At 37.9% G+C, this 23,221-nt stretch overlaps 1 protein-coding gene across 3 annotated transcripts in view; it reads right to left on the bottom strand.

Moving 5' to 3' along the window:
* Nucleotides 1-23,221, bottom strand: part of cacna2d1 (calcium voltage-gated channel auxiliary subunit alpha2delta 1) — a 160,976-nt gene that overhangs the window by 115,808 nt on the left and 21,947 nt on the right. For all 3 annotated transcript variants that reach the window (XM_088339834.1, XM_088339835.1, XM_088339836.1), the window contains exons 2-3: nucleotides 22,431-22,512; nucleotides 19,043-19,159 (exon numbers count right to left, since the gene is read on the bottom strand). In XM_088339834.1, coding sequence (XP_088195960.1) covers nucleotides 19,043-19,159; nucleotides 22,431-22,512 — 199 coding nt within the window. The remainder of the gene's footprint in view (nucleotides 1-19,042; nucleotides 19,160-22,430; nucleotides 22,513-23,221) is intronic.

Genomic DNA, 23,221 nt, shown 5'->3' with positions numbered 1-23,221 from the left:
TTGCAGTGTCTGTTCATTAAATAAAAGTAAAAAATATATATATTCAAACATATTTTCAGCTGGTCTTTTTGTAACTTTGAAAGTCCAGTTTTCATATAGGTTGCAGCAGTAAACTGTTTTTTGAAACCATTTCTCACAAATCCCCACACGAGGGGTTGCATCGTGAAAAAAATAGAGCGCGTATTGGTTGGAAACACGAGATCAGCTCGACTAAACCCCAAACTCTTTAGTGCTGGGGGAAAAAAATGGTACTAAAGCCTGAAATCAATGATTCACTTAGAGCACCTAGATTCCTCGCTTACCCAACAAAGCAATACTCACAGAGAGCAGTAATAGCCTAAAAGATCATTAACGCACAGACACGCTTGTGTTCCTTCCACCCACTCACGTCCATCCACAGTTGGGATGTTTTGTCATTACATGCCCATAAAACAAAATAAAATAGGAGAGATGGGGCAAGCAGTGGAGGGCAGGGGGGTGGCATCGATATTACGAGCTGAGCAGGAGTCCGGGAAGAAGAGAATAATAAGGCTCATTGATTAATTTGGAGCAAAGAGGAAAATACCTCATTAAATCCTCAGAACAAACAGAGAGAACCAATACACTGAGTAAATCTCTCGTTTTGTGTGCTAGGAGAAAAGAATAAACTGGATTCCATCAAAACAAGAAGGCCGATTGAAGTCATCGCACAGATAAAGAATGAGTTGATTTTTATATTCAAGTCTGCGAGACAGCCTGGCAAGGGGCCAGGGAGAAGGCCATATTCAAGGGACGAGGATCACAAAAATAAGTGTCCCTCTGGATACTCTGTGGGAGAGACTCCCAGAGGAACGTTGGCAGCTGCTTCTATTTCATGCTCCAATGTCAATGCTGTCTATCCCTGATAACATCCCGTGACTTAAAATGTCATCCGTACAGTCACTTATAAATATCTATCCAGGCATTATCTATTTTTATATATTTTATCAATTGAGTAAGGCTGAGTAAGAAAAATAACCAGTGTTAATTTACCATCTAAAGAGTGTTTTTTTAACACTACCCAATGAACATATATTTATTTTTACAGAGTAAACAATGAACGTAGAGTTAAGTTTTAAGAGTTAATTTTACTCTTATAAGAGTTTTTATTTTACACTACACTGCACTTTGGAGTGTTAGTCAACTTTTACACTAGGTGAAAATCGGTGGTGGGTAGTAACAGGTTGCATTTACTCCGTTACATTATCTTGAGTAAGTTTTGGGATATTTTTTATTTCTAGAAGTATTTTTTTAACTCATTATACTTATTACTGTAACTTAAGTAGATTTGTGAAGAACAAACTGGATTCTTACACCCATACATTATGCTACATTGACCTCCACGTTAGTACGCATCTGTCTGTGTCAACACATTTATTTTGTCAGAGTTTTGTGCGAGTTCCTTTTATTTAGACTCAAACAGTGACCAGCAAAACCACCATTATTTAACTATAGCCTTAACATCTAGTCACATTCTTTTTAAAAAAAAAATTTCATTTTTTTCTCCACAAATTATTCATTCACTTATTTATTTGTTTATTTTCTTGTTAACTATTTATATTATTTTGTATTCTTAGATCTTTTATGGGCCCTGCGATTGGCTGGCAACCAGTTCAGGGTGTCCCCTGTCCACTGCCCGATGATTGCTGGGATGGGCTCCAGCCCCCCCGCGACCCTACTGAGGATAAGAGGTACGGCTAATGAGATGATGAGATGATGAGATCTTTTATGGTGTAGATTTGTTTTAAAGGTATTTGAGAACTGTTGAGTGTGGTTGTAAGAAATTGTCTTGTTGAAAAACTGACCTAAACTCATTCAGAGCCTAGCTCCAGTGGGCCCTCAGTAAATAGAATTCGGAATCCAGCCGTCTGTACAATTTTCGCAAAAAATAGGGACATTAGTACCACTCGCGTGCCTCTCGAGTGTCATCGATTGAAATCATGATAGACACAATTAGTGTACCGGCGCATTAAGAATACGTAGATATAGTTTTAAGTAAAATTATAATCCTGCAAAGTGATCCATATTTTAACGAAATGAACCGGTATTTTAATTCAGTCAGTTTTTTTGTAACTGTAACGGAATACAATTACATTTTTTGTGGTATCCTAATTACGTAACACCATTATTTGTATTCCGTGTATCCTCATGCCTGTAAACTAGTTTTTTTTTCTAATATTACATTATGGCCAGTGTTCCCTCTAAGCTGCGCACGCGCGCAATTGTGCACTGCTCGCACATTCTCACCGGTCAAGAAAATCTAGCCAGCGCACAAAAATGAGGGCTCAAAATTACTACCGGTAATTAAGAAGCGACTTAGGTCAAAGTTACACTGCATGAAGGTAAAAATACACGGGTTCTCTGACGTTGTGTCCTAAATGCGGTATTTTGAAGTCGAGTCGAAGTAGAACGAAGTTGAGTAAAGTAGAGTTTGTCGAGAACCGGCTTCTTCGGCTAGGCTAACTAAAAGGAATCGGGTCGTAAACGGCTGTTCAGGTTGTTTTTGCTTCTTTAATCCCAACATGACCAAATATTATGTAAAATTATGCACAAAATGACTTAAAGGAAGGGGGGAACAGAACAAAAAACAAAAAAATACCAAAATGAAAAAGTAGTGAAAAGCTGAGAAAAAAAGAAACAAAAGGAAGAGAAAACAAGAAGGAAAAATTTTGAAAAAAGCCAGAAAGAAAGAAAAGAACGAAATGTAGGAAAAAGTAAACAGAGAACAAAAATAAAAAAAAGTAACAGCTCGGAAAAAATAAACACAATGAGATTTTTTTAAAGGAATTTTTAAAAAAAGTAGAAAAAGTTTGTGTTGCATTCAAATAATTTCCAATTATATCAAGTGAATCTTGTTGCCAACATTGTACTTCCACTAAAACATGTGATTAAGTACAGTTCTGTATCTTACAACCGACTAAATAAGCCCCCAAAAATGTTAATATTATGCGACAAAATATATCAGGAAATAAAAAGAAATGGATAAAAGAAGAATTGTAAGAACAAACGACGTAGGCCGTACAACCTTTGCAATAGTACACGAGTCAATTCATTCAAAAGAGAAAAATAATTTTGCATTGCCGGAAACTCAGCAAAATGTAACTTGATGTTTTGGACATGTTTGATAATTAATTATCTTGCCACACTTGGGATTATGGTTGCTCACTGTTGTTTCAAGCGTTGCTCACCGACTTTGTGTGAACGCTCAGACCCGTGGAAAATTAGAGGGAACATTGATTATGGCGCTCGCAGTTTGACACCAAATTCAACAACCCTTTCAAAAGTCATGAGTAAAATAAGTTAGACAATCAGTTATTCAGAGGTGTGGATTTTTTCACACACAATTTTGTACTTGAGATAGTTGGTTGCTAGAAATCTGATGATTAAATTGTCTGAATTAAGTTCAATAAGTTGTCAAAGTGAATTTGAAATTAAAGTCCTGAAACGATCCGCCATCAACGAAAAATGAATGCAGCCAAAGAGTGTTCTTTTATCATATTATCAAATGTGAGGTTTGCAATTTGTCGTCAAGTTTAAAACAGTTTAACAAGGTCAAATACAGACAGTGTTGGTAAAATCAAAATAATTTGAGATGTAGATGTAAGTTTGCTCACTTGTGAAGCACGAACAATGTATATATTCCATGCATCACACAGTATTCCGCCACAATTTGCCCAACAGTGGTCAAATAGCTCAATAAATTTTAGTGGCAGGGGCAGCAGACACTTTCTATTTAAATACATATTTCCACAACCTTCTTGCTGGGATCATAAAAAGTGTTCTCTTGGGTTTTGTAGTCAAAACACCCATCCATGTATCCTTTATCTACACCGCTTATCCTCACAAAGGTTGCAGGGTTGCTAGAGCCAATCCCAGGTATCTTCGGGCAGTGGACAAGGGACACCCCGAACTGGTTGCCAGCCAGTCGCAGGGCACACAGAGACACACAACCATTGACATGCTCACTCACACCTAGGGAGTCACAATTAACCTGTCGCGCAGGTTTTTGGAATGTGAGCGGAAACCAGAGGGCCTGGAGGAACCCACGCAGGCACGGAGGGAACATGCAAACTCCGCACAGGAAGGCTGGTAGCTGGATTCGAATCCATGACCTCAGACCTGTGCCGTGGACGCGCTAACCACTCAGCTGACTTCTTGCGAGTCAAAACATGTCAAACATAAGTTCCCCTCATAACATATGCAAATGTTATTCCAGATTATTCTGGGCATGTGTGCAATTGCGGAGCAAGTGTTGGGAAGCAACAAAGTTTTTGCGAACAGAAGTTTCAGTGGTCTGATTGGGTCGTCTTTACGCATTGCAGAACAAGAAGTCCGAGCATAAATTGACAGTGCAGTCTGTATTGCTTCAAAAAAACGGCACTAATTACACTACAGATCTTCAGTTCTAGTTACTAGGGCAGCACGATTTTGAGAAAAAATCTAATTGCGATTTTTCAGACCAGTCTTGCAATTTTGATTCGATTTTAAAGTAAAGGTGCCTTCTCTGTGCAATTCTTGGTATTTTTGTAGGTACCTAACCTGTTGATGCATAAACTACAGTACATACAATTAGTAGGGAAAATGTACTAAAGGCATCATGTCATATATTTGTTTAATGAGGAATACCTGGAATATGTCAATACAACAACTTTTTTTATTTTTAAATTTTTTTGAAGAATAAAAACCCATGGGGTTGTGTTTTTGATCCCACTTAGTCAGTCAAGGTCAATACTGGTGACAGAGCCATCAAATGGTTGGCTTCACTGCTGTTTTCCAGCTAAGATACCTATGCTACACTCATCTGCAGGCATGTGATTGCAAAACAAAATTTAGTCTAGAAAAAAAAATATTTTTGTGTTTTCAGACTTAGATTATTAGTTGTTAGTAGCATTTGCTGTGATCATTCAGTTGGGGTCAAAACTTCAGCGACTTTCTTTCAAAAGGGGCACCATAGAGAGCATCCTGACCAGCTGTATCTCTGTGTGTTGTGGAGGCTGCAGTGCCTCGGACTGGGGTAGTGTGAGGAGGGTGTTGAGGACAGCAGAGAAAATCATCGGGACTTCTCTCCCCGCCATTCAGGACATTGGCCAGAAGCGCTGCCTATCCCGAGCCAAGAACATCATTAGGGACCCCTCTCACCCCCATCATGGACTGTTCACTCTGCTAGCCTCTGGGAAGAGGTACTGCAGTGTGCGGTGCAGGACCACCAGGTTCTGCAATAGTTTTGTCCCCCTGGCCATTAGACTGTTAAATGGTCAATCACACACATAGTAAGTCTACACTGCTGCTAATCTGTACATCTGTTTGTCTGTTTTTTTTCTTTTTTTTGAACTACTAGGAGTTCTTTATACCTAGCCACTTCTTTGCACAGCTGTTCTCCTCTGCATTATCGTACTACAGTGTTATTGTTACTGTACAGTGACTTGTTTACCTGACTGCCCATTTTGCACATCTGGTTAGCTGCTACTCATGCACTCTTTGCACTACTGTATAATACTATACATAGCCATAATTATTTAGTATATTATTAATACTTCAATACTCCAACTCAATACAACATTTTATTTATATCTGTACATTCAAGGAAACTGTGCGAGTCAGATGTATCAACATTTCGTTCTGTATACACGTGTACTAGAATGAACATAAAGTATATCTGAATCTGAATCTGAAAAGAGACCAAAACCGATTTGATGCGAAGTGTTGAACTTAAGTAAAGAGCGCCCTCCTCTGGGGAGCTTTGTTAGGGTTGCTGTCCAAAAATTCTTGAAAAAAACAGGTTTCATACGGTTACAAAATCGCACTAGGTCACATCGCAATGCCGATTAGATTTTGGTTAACCTAACTGGTCACTCCAAAGAATTCAGTGTTTTGACCTTCTTGTGCAAGAATTGCTACCGGCTATTCATCCCTTTCTTAGGATAATGCAGGTTACCATAAAAGTCAACCCTTCTTGAGATGGAAAGTGACCATTATTTGACCGCTAGATGTCGCTGTGTGGTGTGATGCAACCTAAAAAGAGTGTAAAAAAATATGGGGAGAAAGACGGACTCAAAGTAACCAAAACTTCTTGGCTTTTTTGTTCCCAGACTTTGAGTTTTTCTTGGGTACCCGTAGCAGCAAAATTGTGGACCATTATGTCAACTCTCCTTAGATGAGGCTCACGTTGTGTAAATAAGAGGATATTTTTTTTGACCCACAAGTATTACAAGGTAGGCAGCACGGCGGGGCAGTGGTTAGCGCGTGTGCGGCACAGTTCTGAGGTCATGGGTTCAAATCCGGCTACCAACCTTCCTGTGCGGAGTTTGCATGTTCTCCCCGTGCTTGTGTGGGTTTCCTCCGGGCACTCCGGTTTCCTCCCACATTCCAAAAACATGCATGTCACGTTAATTGTCCAGTCCAAATTGTCCCTAGGTGTGAATGAGCAAGCGAATTGTCTGTCCCTGTGTGCCCAGCGACTGGCTGGCAACAAGTTCAGGGTGTCCCCTGCCCACTGCCCGAAGATGGCTGGGATGGGCTCCAGCACCGCCACGACCCTACTGAGGATAAGGGGTGCAGATAATGGATGGCTGGAAGTATTACAAGAAAAAACATCTTTATTAGTATATATAAGTATATATAAGTAACATCTAGCACGCAACAGGAATTTATGCTTAACATGAATTTCTGCTTATTACTGAAATGAAAATTGGGATTTTCTTTTATGAATGATGTTTTATACCAATTGGAGATGTTAACTAATACTCACTGTCCCTTTAAACCCCAGCATGACCGGAAGTCTCATATTGCTAGTACAGCTCCTAGGAAGGACCATATTTAAGTTGCGTCTCTGTGTCAGATATTTGTGTTATTTATTCATTTTTAGCAAAATCCTTGTCAAACACAAAACATCTAAAACAATTAGTCGATTAAAAAACAAGATGTTATACTTGCATACTTACTGTTGCGCTAGCAAGGAGCTAAAATAATTTGTTTCTTGTTCGCGGGAGCAACAGTTTCCTCAGGTGCAAGATTAGAAATATAATGTGGTTTTGAGGACTTTGTATTATGTTTTTGGGCGACAATAAAACCCGGACATTTTATAAATGCTAGTTTTGCCGTGACAGCCAGATGATCACTGTCAACCATCTTCCAAACAAATCTTCTCATTTGCATTATGTTGATAAAAACACTTCTTGGAATTTCCGTCGGAATATTTTTGCCTAGTTAAATGAACATTTATTCTCTCATTTAAGTTTTTATTACATGATTATCCTTGAGTGCGAGGTCAAATCTCGTTGTTAGAAAACACATTGACATCAATGTTAGCTAAGCTTAAGATGGGATTTTAAGGTTCTGTTGGTAGTATACAAAATCATGTAAGGACTTGCTCCCTCATATATTTCAGATTTAATTTCCCCCGGTACGGAGCCTTCACTCCAAAAAAGCTGGTCTACTTGTGATCCCAAGAGCCAAGAAGATATCCGCAGGTTCGAGAGCGTTCTCCATTCGGGCCCCGTGTTGTGGAATGCTCTTCCCCTTGAGATTCGATCTGCAACCTCAGTCGAAATGTTTAAATCTAAGCTTAAACACACTACTATTTTATAGCATATGAATAACTTATATTGTATCTTGACAATATCTGTGTATTACTTGCCCTCATGTAGGTTTTCGATCAGGGGTTGGTGTCCTAATAGTTTGTAGATTGCAATAAATAGTCTTTGATCTGTGCAGCCCTTTGAGACTCTTTGTAATTAAGGGCTATACAAATAAACATGACTTGACCATAACAATGAAGACAATTCTAATTCTAATGTGTGCAAGTATTCCTATGAGGACAGCACATTCTATTTAGACATAATTATTTGCTCACAATTAATAAAGATTAGCCACGGTATAATTGTCTTATCCTAAGCGTATCAAGGGTTTTCTCGTGTCATGTCTGAATCACACTCATCGGTCTGTGTGGGAAAGGCTGAGGGGGTTTATATATTTGTTAATCTGTCACCTTCTGTCACACTGTTTCTATAATGAGTGCAAGATGTGATATTCTGCACATCAATATAATGAACCGAGGTTATGATAGGATCAGAGATATCTCAGTCTCCAGAGCAGATGTTAACTCAACCGCCCATCTCCGCTCTGAAAGAGGTGTGTAGCAGGGGGGAATGTCTGTGAGCGACGGTCAGAAAGACAGAAGAAGGCGAAGCATGGGAATTCTCACGAGAATTTATGTGTGCGAGAATCATCCCGTAGATTCATGCCTAAACATTTTATCCAGGACGTTGAACCGAATTCTGAACGATAAAAAAAAAGCAAATGATCAGTTGTTAAATTATAAGGGAATATGTTTCATTTTAGTTTCAATGTGTTGATAGAATAGAAGCTGGTGTTGCTGGGCATTCTACTTGGGCGAGGTTGTTGGGGCCGTGGTTTGTTGAATCCTGTGCATAAGAAACGATTGCATAAATCAAGGTGTTGGTTTCAATCATAGATTAGATTACGCTGCTTGGAGTGGTCAGTGGTCAAGAGCTGCAGTAACTAATTTGGCCACCATCTGATTGGATATGTGACTGGGGCGCAGCCACTGAGGCACTTCAGACTGCAAACAGCTGCAGCCTCTGTTTATTCCCCGACATGATCCGATATGCCCCAGTGTGATCAACCACTGGTAATAATGACATTTTAAAAAGTCCGTGCTTGGGTAGAAACGTGTGTGTGTGTTATTCAGAGAAAGTGCAAAAACTGTTGCTAACATGTTTAAGAAAAACATGTTGAGGTGGAGACTGATATAATACGGTATCTCTTATCATAACATTAGTCAATCAAGTGTGTGCGTTTGTGATTTTTAGAGAGTGCATGATAAGCACGATAAAGTGGAAGGCTGAGTGATTAGCTCTTTTCATAACACAAGTTTGTTACACTATTCAATTCGCCTGCTCTGTTGAAATCTTTATTTTAAATTAATTTACGTTATGTTAATTGTATTGAGATTTATTCTTATTTAACAAAAAAAAACGGGCAGCTATTTAATTGTTTATGTACCTTTATAAGAGTTGCTGCTATCCCTATTTTTTCTTGCATTGTAAGTTTTTGGTTTAAGTGAAAAATTAGTTATGTTTGTTGTGTTGAAATTCTAATTCACTGAAAAAAAGTTTCATGTTCAAGCAATTCAGGGAGTACCCTGCCCACTGCCCAAAGATAGCTGGTATGGGCTCCAGCACCCCTGCGACCCAACTGTGAATAAGTGGTGCAGACAATGGACCGTTTCAAGGAGCTTTTTAAGTTTTTATGTACCTTTATGCGAGTTGCTGCTAAGTCTAATTTTATTTCCTGAACCATTAGTTGTTGGTTAAAGTGAATGATTAGTCATGTTAATTGTGTTGAAATGCTTATTCATTTACTGTAAAAGGTTTTAGGGATTAAGCTTTATTTGAATTTATAACTAGTATTCTTTGTTTCTTTTGGCATTATAAACCATTTCTTACGCCAATTTCTAAGCTTTTATATCAAATTAATAAAGGTTACAAATATTGGTTATCGGCCTTCTCTTGATACTAATAATCGGTATCACTCCCTAGTCAGTATAGCTTTTCAATTTAAAAATATTCAATATTCACAGACAGGTGCATGGTTTGATGCTCTAGGTAACAAAAAATACCAATAATAATAATCTTTTTTCATTTTAACTGTAATCCAATTCAATCTAATTAAATATAATTGTAGCTAATTTTATAAAATCGGTTTCTATCTATCTATCTAGATAGATAAAACTGGTTTAAAAATATTATATAATAAAACGCATATGATCTGATCAAATATTATAAAAAACAAACAGTACTATTTGTGATATAATTTCATTTCATTTCATTTCATATAATCCAATTTAATTTCATTTACAAAATAAATGTATGCATTTTTTGCATCCAACATGTTTTTTGCTAGATTGCTGAGAACGATAAAGCACCTAGCGTGTCAAACAAGAATAAAAATGTATCATATTCTTATGTCATTGCTGTAGATGGCGTGTTGTTTATCTGTGCACCGATCATTGAATACAATCTAGGGCAGTAAGTGTGATGTAAAATAAATGAATGCATAATTATATTCATATTAAATCACCACCATGCCCCAGATTTTTACAGTCTACATTAGACTGTACACACCCATAAACATTTAAATTAGCTTTATAGTCATAGTGATTTACCGTATGTAACTTTGAAAGCAAACCAACGCGTATCAGCTGCAGTTTATTGCCGTGGCTTGCCTTTTAACACAAAGTGGTGTTGCAGACCAGGCCGTTTGTCACTTAGTGCACATATCAAGTATTTCCCAATATATGTCGACATCCAAAAGAGTTATGATCGCTCGCCTAATATGCATGCATAAACTAATGTGTGTCTGTCTGGTCTTTTATCAGTTTGCCTAATTTTTATGTAGCCTCAATAATTACATTTATAATCAAACTTCTGGCTTATGTGTGTTTATCGACTTGGAAGCTATATCGTTTCGATGATATATAGTCACGGGAGACAGGTGTAATCATGGAAGTATACATTTACAAATACATTAAACGATTGTATATATAAGGTGTTAAAGTACCTTCTCATTTCATTTCACACCAGAGTTGTTCTGTTCTCTTCTCATGCTTTTTGTGTTGATATCGTTCAGGATGACTTGTGTTTTCTCCATCCTCTAATTCATCTTTTGGTAGTGTGACGAAAATAGTGTGATAATGAGATCAAATCGAATGTGTGTTACACACGAATAGGGGCAGTACTCCTGCCTGCGCGAACTACACCATTTTGTTTAGACTCACAACCTCAAATGCTCGATTCACTCCGGGACATCTCTAAATACAACCCTCCCCAACTTAAAACATTTTCTTCTTGGATCTATAAAGTTCACACGAGTTACCCTTTTTGAGTTCAAAACAGTGCATTTCTCCTCGAGGTGAGAGATTCCCATGCCTGAAATGTGCTTGGTTGAAACCAAAGTGGTAAACTTTTACGAAAAGGGAAATCTAATACGTTTTTAGGTGTGGTTTATGCACGCAAAGACTTAGTATCGTTTCAAATTAAAGAAGCTTTACAGTAAAATCCTAGTTTCGAGTCCAGATGTTTTTATGTTGTTGTTTTAATGAAAACAATTCGGTAGGTGCTTTTAACGCCTTAATGTTCCTGAATAATTCACATAAAATTCCAATTCAAGACGTATCCAAAGCAATTCGAATGCTCTTTTTGAACCGTTTGGAGGATATGGACTGTTGGGTCTCTTTTGAAAGGTAATATTCTGATGTTTTGTTCCAAACTGAAATAAAAATCTGAGCTGGAAATCACAAAACTAGATGTTTTTTTTCTTCGCATCGTATTTTGTGTTCAATTAAATCTCTGTATTACAGAAATTTCATTGACAAACCAATGTATGTATTATTTGTGATTGCAACATCCTTTGCTGTCTGGTCATCCTGGAAGGGGGATACCACATGTGCGGTCCCTTCTCAAGGTTTCTTCATTTTCCTCATGTTGACGTTTTTTGAGTTTTTTCTTGCCCTCATCTTGGTTCCAGATCAGGGGATGGTGTAATAATAGTCAAAAAAATAGTCTGTGTAATAACCTGTGAAGCCCTTTGAGACTCTTTGTGATTAAGGACTATACAAATAAAAATGACTTGACTTGACTTAAATGCCTGCAGTTGAGTGTAACATGGACATCTTAGGTGGAAAACAAGTAAGACAATAGCTTGAAGCATTAGCTGGTACCTTGTCATATTTGATCACAATCTGAAAAACTAAACATTGTATTTTACACATTTTTCTAAGGTTAGCTTTAGGCGTTTCCAAACGTGCCCATTTGGAGACAACCACTTGACTACACTAAAAGCTTTCCAAGATTATATCTTTACTTTGGCCAAATTTTTAGGCATTGTGATCGAGTGGCAAATGTTTGACTTCTCTTTTCAGATAGGCAAATCAATGATTGTGCAGATGTGCAAGCAACAATTATTCGTAAAAATGGATCACGAGTTGCATTTGCGCACCTTAGTTTTTGTCTCTGATGTGAATACACACGATTATTTTATACATTTATTTTGGAAATTTCATTGGCAAACCAATGCGTCAGTCATCATTCGAATAAGTTACTATTGGCTGAATATATTTTAACGTATTGGAGACAATATCTGTTTCATCAAACAGGCTCATATAGGCTAATGCGGGCTGTGGACCGTGGAAAAAAGGCTGGTTTTGGCTAAAAAAGGTGTCAAACAAGAGGGGATAGGCTAGCTACTATATTGGGAATAATTTTATGAGTCCCTTTATTTTTAAAGATACGTATTAGAGCGAAACAAACGAATTTCAAGAAGCAACGTCAAATGAAGCAGATATGCCTTGAAGGGGATTTCGATTTATCTGTCAGCATTATCGTGGGTTTTGGACTAAATGTTTTACACGGTTGCATTCTATAGATTGGGAAAATGGCTTCTTTACATCAAGGACAGACATTCAAAAAATTGAATGATGGCCAGGGGACGTAATTAGTGATTTGCGCTGGCTTTATAGTTTTCGGATGTGTTGTTTCAGTCTGATTGCAATGTGTCTGTGATGAGAACATCTTGAATCCCAAGAGTTTAAGCTTTCCAATGATATGAAGCATGACATATTTTAGTGACTGGTGACATAGCACAGAGGTGTATTTGTTTATCAAAAGTCCAGCGCATCTAACGGGATAAGGTGAGAAAAGTGGTAGTCTAACATAAGGCTTTAGTGTTGGTGAATTTGAGTTTGTATTTGTTCTTGTGCTTGTCAGCACTTGTTTTAGGTTGCACTACATAATGCAGGGACATCTAGTCCTTAAATACACAATTTCCCTTTAAAGGAAAAACAGCTTTAATGAATTATCTCTTCAACACTAATATCTAACAAAAGCCTCTTAGTTGAGTCAATGCATTCTCCTGGTCTAAGTAGTGTTTTGCTCATTGACCACGTTAAAGACAAACTCTTACATGTTGGGAAGAGTAATTGCCCTCTCCAAGACCTTTTGCTATATTTTTGTCGGTTTAGGTTCATTAACCCCGAGTAACAAGATCACTGTTACCACAGCCAGTCATGCGAAATGCTGCGTGACGGCCACCATGTGCGAATGCGCGTGCCCGCTAGATATTAAGGGCCAGCGAGCATCGTAAAGCCTTTGATACTGTGGTCTCTCTCCCTCTCTCTCGGCAGCGTGGGGCCAAGTGCTCATTAATAATTCATGCCACGCTCTTCCCACACACTTATTTATGGAGGCGTGAGTACACACACCACGCTACGCACAGGTGGCTGGTTAAACCGCCGCCTTAGTCTTGGGCTGTTGAGCAGAGACGTAAAAATTGGTTGAAACTAGGGCTGCAGGATTAGGCAAAATCTGGTCGATATTAGGATGTGACGTAGTGCAATTGTGTAATCGCAAGACACTGCATTTTTTTCAAGGATTTAGAATTCCATGTCACAGTTTGGGTTTTAACAGTCAATCAGAGACAAGTTTTAATGGCACTTGCCAATAAAGGCGAGGCGAAGTTGGCAAGCAACGTGCTATGCCACACACCCGCCAAGTGCCAACGACTCTAACAAAGCTCCCCAGAAGAGGGCGTTGTTTTCTTAAGCTTAAAGCATGACTCTATGATTAACTAGCACAGAAAACGCACTTGTCTTTTGAGATCAAAACACAATAAATTGCAATACTTTTCTGAAAAATCCCAATTAGGTTTATTTGCAAAACCGTGCCGCCCTAGTAGAAGCTTCATCGAAAGATGGACTTGCTCGATGTGTGATGAATGTCTTCATTGTTCGTGCCTATGTGTGCCATTCAATCTATCTATTTAATTTATTTGTGTCCTCGAGCATATAGAAGGCAATATCAATATGGCCGGAGGTCAAAAGGGCACCGACGAGACAAAGATGTAATAAGGAGCAAGAGGTGATTGATGCGAGGAGGTGAAGATCCATTGCGTGAGTTGAACACTCTGACCTTTGCAAACACACATGTGCAGACTCATAATATAGTGATTGAAACATATTTGTTCGAGTATAACGCACTCCTCATTTTCGATCCAAAATCCGTATAAAAAGGATATGTCAAACATGCGGCCCGCGGGTAAAACATGGCCCATTGAATGATTAAATCAGTCCTGCCATACATTTCTGAGTACGTCGAAAAAAAGTCTCTAGGTCATTTCTAAAATGATAACATTTTTAAAATAAATGCAAATCAAATCCTCTCTCAAGCCACCAGAGCAGTAAATGTAATCGTATAAAATAGCTGATATCCTAAACATTCGCAAGGTGATGTTTCCATCTAAAAATATGGCGCGGCCTTTAAAGCCTCGTCCCGTGTTGCATACCTGGCAACTGAGTTTAAGTTTGAAGGTGGCTGGACTGCAATGGGTCAGAAGTTGATCACCCGGGAACATTTTTTCCTCTGCTCCTTTGGGTGGGACTTTAAAGTAGTTGGTAATAAATAATCAAATCTATATATCAAAGCAGGTAACGAGAATTAACATTAAAAAATATAATATTATTACATCTAAGCATGTCAACCCAGCCCTAGTTTATAACTATACTCGATCATTTCTTCGCCATTTTGTGGTCAACTTTCACATGCTGAGTGCATCACGGATGTTCTCCTGTTCCACGGAAAAACGTGTTGTTTGCAGAATCGCAGTGTCACTTTACAACCACCCTTTCAATCAAGCGTTTTGGAGTAAAGCTTTCCGTTTCGTGCGATCTGATTGGAGCGATCAAAATTAATCATTAACATGCATGCCCTTTGTGAGCAATAATCATTGCGCTAATAAACATTGTTTCTATATTTGACTTTTGACATTAAATAATGAATCACCAAAATACTTGTTTTGTGTTGCTTCTATTCTGAGCTCAGTGCTATATGGATGGATGCAACTGTGGAATTTTCAGCAGCGTGGAGGCAGAAAATAAAATGGAAATTTCCTGGAGAAACCAATTAGTACAAATGATGTGTTTTAGCAAGTAAGCCAAAGTATCATTTGCATCTGTACTGCAAGTGCTTCACAGCATCAAAATATACCAGAAAGGAAAAATTGCAATGCAAACAAGTAATTGTGTTACATGTGGTCTTAAGAATTATATATATATATATCTCATCTCATCTCATTAGCTGCACCGCTTATCCTCAGTAGGGTCGCGGGGGTGCTGGAGCCCATCCCAGCAATCATCGGGCAGTGGGCAGGGGACACCCTGAAATGGTTGCCAGCCAATCGCAAGGCACACAGGGACAGACAACTCGCTCGCTCATTCACACCTAGGGACAATTTGGACCGGCCATATATATATATATATATATATATATATATATATATATATATATATACACATATATGGAATTTTCAGCGTGGAGGCAGAAAATAAAATGGAAATTTCCTGGAGAAATATATATACATATTGCTGGGATGGGCTCCAGCACCCCCGCGACCCTACTGAGGATAAGCGGTGCAGCTAATGAGATGAGATGAGATGAGATATTATATTATATCCACACACTACTAACCACAAATTGAATGCTGATTGGAATTGGAACTGATTTAATTTGCAATACAAGTGGTTTGAGTTCCAAGCACCTCATCATAAGTCAAAAGACTCTTAGAAGACACATCCATTACTCTCCCACAGAGGAAAATTTGTTCCCATGGCTTACTAAAAAGACAGCGAATATACAATTGGGGGAAAACTTGTTTATGAAGTGATTGTCTGCATTACTAATGAGACCAGTTAGAGAATGCCTCATACATGTGCCTGAGAGACAAGCCCTATCTTTGCTCTCTGAATGAACAAATACGTATTGCATCTATTGGTGACCCCCTTCTTTAGTCAAAAAAATAAAAAACTCCACAGGGTCGTACCTTTCATCATTGTATTGCATTTGTGCTTTTATGTTGACATGGCTTGTATTGAAGGAGCCTGTTTTTGAGGCAGGCAAGTAGAATTTTTAGGTAGTGCTAAGAGCGCTGAAAAAGCACAAGTGGCTTGTTTTTTAAGGAGAATTATTACTTGCTATGTTTCACCCCTTTGCAATAATGAAATATTTGTGGATTAGTTGATAATTTCTTCCTTTTTAAAAAAAACTGAACTTTTGACGACAGCAGTCCTCATCAGCTTTATTTGCTTTAAACAAGTTTCATTATCAGCACTCGTCTTTTGAAAAATGTCCACCCGATGTGATGCTGAAGAGGGAAATCCATAATTAGGAGTACCTTATATTAGAGACGCAACAAAATGAACATTTTGGGCCAAACCTGAAATGTAAAACACTTGGCTGAAGTACCAAAACAGCAACACCAACTTAAACAAACCACCAGTGAATATGTATACGTTGCAAAGATTTGTTAAAAAAGGCATCATATAAAATGATGAATTACTGACTGGCGTATTGCCAATGATAATGTATCAAATTTACATAAAACAACAAAAAATAGTACTTAAAAATCCAGTCAGACAACAAAGTGGTACAAAAGAAGATAAACTTTTGAGATATGTAAAATGCAAATAAAACAAGCAATCAAGTTCTTCTCCAGTACTTTGAGTAAAGGGGCTGGTTATGAAAATACATAAATAGATCACTTGTAGCTGTTGGTCTTAAATGTCTCTCTTCCTCTCTTCTTTTAAAGGTACACATTCTACGGGAATTTTAGCTTTAAATGGACAGGAGTGACAAGTAAACATAAGGAACTGAACAATGATGATGCTTATTGTGCAGTAGTCAGCTCAGTCTACTGCAACATATCAGTCAAAGTCACATATTTGCCTAAAACATCAATAGTAAACTCTCCCCACACATAGCTTAGCGCCAAACAATCAACTTTGGGAACAAACCGCCATTATGTTTCATTCAAGCAAGTGTTTTTGCATTAAAGCAGCTAAACTTCAGGTAGTTATCTATATGATATTAGCAAGTAAATGTCAGCCAACGTCCTGCTAACGGCAACCGAAAATGTAAGAACAAAGAAACCCACTGACTGTAAATAGAATGTCGTGTTTGTAAAAATTTTACATTCCCTTTGTTTCTTTTGTTCACAGTAGCTTTTTCTTTTCATTTTCATTTTGTTCCTTTGACAGAAACCAGGTATCGATGATCTTTTATTCATTTTCCGCACACTCATTTTCAAGTTTGACACATCCCAAGTTTTAATTGTTTTACTTTCCAAAATTGCCAATATATGCATGCAGATTTGGTAGTCTGCCCAGTGTTACAGTAAAAAAAAAACAAAAAAAAAACAATAGCTTTCCAACTACGGTCGTGTCCCGCTAAATGCAAACTGACATACTGGTAACATTATACACTTTTACGCTTTTTTGTGAATAGTAACAGTTATCCTTGGCATTATCCTTACAATCTCGGTGTATTTCACTAGTACAGTTTTCAGCAAAGATACTAGTTTGTTTCAAATGTGGTTCAAAAGCAACTGTTAACCACCCTGGCTGCTTCTTAAGCTTCGTAACATGAGACTTACGTGGCAATGGAGAATAGCATTTATTTACTTGGCAGCAAATGTGAGCTGCCACAGGATTATTACAGCACGGTGCAATGTGACTGATTCCGCTTACAGCACAATGGCGCTTATCTATTATAGCATAAAATAAACAATCCAGTTCATTCTCTTTAGGGATTGCAATTCAGCCAGCCAAACATTTCAATGTATGATTCAGTTAATTACAAGCCAGATGGCCCTTTTAGAAACTGGAAATGGGATTTTTTGGCGTAATAATATTTACTCAAGTTGAGATGTTTGAACGTCAATTAATAAATGTAATCGGAATGGTAAATTAAGCAATTTAAACAATGGAGAAGTTTATTTTCTGTTGATACTGTCTTTGTAGAATACAAAACAGGCCTACTCAAAACTTTGTGACAGAATTGAGCTTTCTTTTTTTTTTAAACGTCAAAAAGAAATAAACATTTGTATCCAGTGATGGGCTTTATTTTTGTTGAAATTGTAAAAACAAATATACCAATTTTCACACAGTAATTTATTATCTGGCATCAGTATCGTCACACTCATCCCTGAAGAGCAGAAGGACGCTTTACACTGACAACAAAAGCAACTAGGTGATAAAGGTGGGGTATCTGAGTCATATCAAGAGGCTTCTCCTGCTACTGGTATTCACTAGTATCTGTTACATACGTTTCATGTAGGGGAGCAAACCCCTACCAAAAAAACAAAACAGCCTGGAGAGGGATGGGGCGCCATCAGGCTGTACTTGCCTAGGACCCCGACGACCTATGACATTAAAGGGATCGGCTGGTCGTGACCCAAATACTGAAATATGACTTTGCACCAATGTTATTTTCACTCCCCAATGTGAACGGGACATCGTTAGATGTTTGTAGATGACCCATTTTAGTACGGCTTACTTACTTCCCGTTTCTTTCATTTGTAAAAATCTCTATGGATAGGAAAAAAGTAATAAAATGTTACCCCCAGATAAAAGATAACCATATATGATAGACAAGGCTTAGGATTGGGTGGCATGTTATAGAAATAAAGTCTGTATTCAAAGGATACTGTAGGTCACTGCCATAACCTGCCAAAGTGTTTGCATTAGCAATGCCAATCTGCCAGTTGACTCCGTTTGGCATATGCTGCAGGTCATCGTTTTTGCTTCTCCTTCTAAAGGTTCGAGCTAAGCTCCTTAGAACACCAGGGTAATTGCTGACAGTAATGATTATCTTATTTAGATTTAGGTGAAAAACAGTGCAGTGTCTCTAGAGGTGCAAAAGCTTATTAAAATACAAAAAAATGTGTTTTGCTTCCGAGCTTGCTTCACTTATGATGAAAATCCCACAAGATGAAAGCTCAAACACGAAAAGGCCACCTGTGTTTCGAGGGGTTTACGATTAAGCCTGGCTGCCCTTCTTTTGGAAGACATTGTTCTACTGTAAACAACTTTTTCACTTTTATAAATTCCCAACTGGATAGTGTCTTTGTCGACGGGGCTGTTGTTTTGTTCGCAGATGCTTGCATTTTCCGGTCTTACCTCCAAGGCTGTAGATCTTTTGCGGAGCAGCTGTTCAATATTCCTGGCAGCACGGGCCACCAGCTCCTCAGCATCATTCTGCTCCACGGTGTACAGATGCTTGTTCCTTAAGAAAATCTACAAATAAGAAACATGTATAAAAAGGTAAGTTATGATAAAGTTTGAGGAATTAAAATTACCCCCGAAAATTATAGCTTTGAAATAAGGATGAATACAACAATGGCTTGAGTTAACGTCTGACTACTACTAGCCCTCACACACATGACAAACCACATACCGGACCACAGGAAGTCCAAAGATTTACCAAAAACTAGGCAATATCCTTTATCGTTTCTCTGTTAACTATGGTTAACTGGTTGTTATTGTTGCTATTATTATATCAGAACTGTTATTATAAATATTATGTTTATTTTTATTGTTGTTATTATCATTGGTGCCGCAGTGACATTTGGTAACTAGGTTCATTATGATGTTGAGGGATGGGTATTGCGTAGATTAGTATATAGAATATGTAATTATAGTAATTATTATAATTATTGTTATCTGACCTATGTAATAAGTATATCCACGAGATTTTGTTATATTAGACATGAGAGGAAAGGAGGATTTGTAAAATGTATTTAATAGGGAAGATAAAGGGGTAGGAAAAATAAGCATCTGCTTCTGACTACCCCTTTTCGAACATGTTATGTGACATTATTTTGTTGTTGACTCATTGTTTTCGTCCTGTTTTTATTTTAATGTTCGAAATAAAAAGTTTTCATTCATTCATTCATTCTGTTCATGCGTACTGGAGTATGCGTCCTCCAACTTCAACACTAAACTTTAAAAACAGTTTGCATAGTGATGTAGTAATTAAAACTTGGTGAGTTCCCACTTTTATTCCCATTTTGCGCGGGTAATTTGGCATTGTCGCCATTGGCTGCAGAACGCTAACAGAGCTGTTATCCGCAGACCTAATGCGGTTTTCAGCTCAATGCCAAGGTGTCTATGTCACATGTTTTTGGGTCATGTGACTGTTAAAGATGGCAACAACCATAGTCAGATAGAGATCACACATGTTCACCATTGCACAAAAAGAAAACACAAATGTGTCGCGTAAAGTGTGCTGTAAGCTCATAAATTTATTCATAACCATTCATTCCCATAATGAACCATTATGTGGAAAATAAGGCCAGATTGCAACACAGATGAGAGAAGTCATCTTTTTTGTTGTAATTTGCTTGTCAACGTTCCTCAAGAACTAAAAGAAACTAAGCGACTGGACAATGATTGTAATTACCGAAAAGGAATGTAGCCTGTCTGATCATTTCCCCTTCGCTTCAATTTGTATCTACGTATCAAGAACTTCGCTTGCTATTCTTGTGAAAAAAAATGTTTCCAGTACAATATAAATATTTTAAATATGGAATAACATACCAACTATCCCCCAGTTTTTCTCCAGTTATATGTTATATGAATCATTTTGGCAAAATATCTACTATTTTATCTTCTCAGAAGGGCACCATGGATTTAGAGCGCATGCGTTGTGGGATTTTTATTTTTTGCCGTTTTCCCCTGTGCACCCCCAAAATGTAAGGAATTGGGAACCGAGCACCAAAATTATCAAACATGTTTGATACTTGACGCCTTTGGTGCTGCACTGTTTTCCTCCAAAATGTTCCTCCGAACATCTGATTGCAGAGGCAAAAAGACGATATTGCGTGGGTTTCCTACGGGAACTCCGGTTTCCTCCCACACTCCAAAAACATGCATGTCAGGTTAATTGGTCGATCTGAATTGTCCCGAGGTGTGAATGAGTGAGTGAGTTGTCTGTCTCTGTGTGCTCTGCGACTGACTGGCAACCAGTTCAGGGTGTCCCCTGCCTACAGATGGCTGGGATGGGCTCTGGCTCCCCGGGACCCTACTGAGGATAAGCGGTGCAGATAATGGATGGATGGATGTTCCGCAACAATTGTCCACATTTTTCTTGGTGTTCTCATTTGTCACGAAAAGAGTTATTCAAAAAATGTATAAGAAAATAGATAAACATTGTAAAGATTTTGTTGTGTTACTAAGCAGGATATAATTGCGGACACAACCAGGAGTTTGAGAAGTGTTCTGATGAAGACAAAAAAGTCAAAGAATAGAAGAAATATAGTCCAAAAACAAGCAGAAAAGAAAAGTATTACGAATCTTCAGGCTTGACTGGTGAGTGAGGTTCAGCAATATCCGCTATTCGAAGCAGATGATCAGACATGGTGCTTTTAACTTCTAGAGTTAGTGAGCACCGGGTATGCTCAATTAGCATTTCAAACACTACAGTGCCCCCTATATGGTCTAGACAAGCTGAAGCCTCATAGGTTTCTTACAGTTTTGGTGAATCGAGCCTCTCAAAAGTTTGTCTCCAGGTATTGTCTTTATCAAAGGGACAGTGTAAAGTATTTATCACCTCTTAGTGTAAAAACCTTCGGTCATTGGAAAAAACAATATTGATCTAAGATAACAATCAAAAATGCATAAACAATCATATAAACATACATTTTTGAAAAATATGCATAGGTCAAGAAAATTTATTTTACATAGCATGAGCCTCATTTAAATGGACTAACATAATTGTTCGCCATCACACTGCTACAGCTGCCCAAAAAAAGAAAAAAAAACTCACCAAAGCTGGGGGAAAAAAAAGGTAAAATATTTAGAGTTATTCAGATAACTCTCGCATAAAGAACATGCTAACCAAACTATCAGCTTCACTCTAAATCACTAATTACAATGAAATATCCATCCTTGTTGTCACTTTTCCTGGTAAGCAACTCCTCCAACTCGGGAAGTAAATAATAAGCTGCTTTCCTTTTCCGCTTTGAAAAATGTCTTCCCACAACAGGTCAAGGTTGAAATTATCAATACGGGCCTAGAACGCCCTCTTGTGGTTTGGTGTTAAAATAACTTGTGAAGTTATATACAGTACCGCAAATAGAACATTTGAAATGTAAAGATATGATAATGTGTTAATAATGCCACATATTAGTGTAAATCGCACCCTCAGCGAAACTATGAAAAAATACTGCGACTTATAGTCCAGAAAATATGGTTATTGTGGGACGAGATGTTTCTCTTAATTCAATAACCCACATTAAGGCAGGGATAACGAGTCTTTTGATTAGTGGATATGTCAGGTTTACCAACGATTTTAGCTAAAACCAGATTATACCACAATCCAAATTTGTTGTCCTTTATTGAGTCATTTAGGGACCCTCAGAGTATCTTTGCTAAGGCTCTGATGAATCAAGTGGACTAGATGATGTTGATCCTTAATTTCCCAAGATTGTAATTCTCTTGAAAACTCATTTAGGGGCCACAAATAAAGCCATGTTTATGCAGTTTATTGCCATTGGTATGTTTTTACCTGGGTGAGGCTCTTGCCAGCGGTGGCTGTGTCTGCGAGGGTGATGATCTCTTTCTGCATTTGATCAACCCAGTCTTTAAGCCTGCCAAACAGAAAACACACACAAACACACACAGGCAGAGTTAGTCCACATCGAAAGCAACATCATGGGTGCAATTAAGCTGTCAATCATTCTAGCCTGGTAGCCCACGGACGATCTGCTCAATCACAACCCATCACGACAAACAGCTAAACTGGTCAGTCGATAAGATTGAAAGAACCACTTTGCCACAGACCTTTCATATGTTTGGAAACTCCCTACACAGTCACATTGTTACGATGCACTATTTTTCATTGCACTATTATTACAAAGGAAATTACACTTGCAACTTGGGCCAGTCTCCAAGCCCTAACTTGTAAATTTGTTTGCCTAGGTATCCTGAATTTTTTTTAATCATTTTTTTTTCATTTGGGGTCTTTATTATATGTTTATCTTGTTTATCATAGAATGCCACATCTAATCTCTTTGCAAACAATGTTCACTATTTAGTGATCACTGGCATTAAATACATCACACATCTTTTCCAAAATCAGTCCAGATAATATAAATTACTTGATTAGATTCATAATTTAAGGTATAATATCTTAAAGGTTAGATTTTTAAATGCAGCCAGGTGGAAATAATTCAAATATATCTGACAAATAGTGAAAGTCCTAATATTGTTGGAATAAGCAATTAGCAAAATTAGCGGTGCCCTCCAAGGTCGGAATGGGACACTATGCTGCAAATACACAGAATTATTTACCTGTAT

The sequence above is a fragment of the Urocampus carinirostris genome, chromosome 7 (genome assembly GCF_059441175.1).
Source record: "Urocampus carinirostris isolate Australia breed hairy pipefish chromosome 7, RoL_Ucar_1.0, whole genome shotgun sequence".
NCBI lineage: Eukaryota > Metazoa > Chordata > Actinopteri > Syngnathiformes > Syngnathidae > Urocampus > Urocampus carinirostris.
Note: the sequence above shows the minus strand (reverse complement) of the source record. Positions and strands in the feature narration are given on the sequence as shown.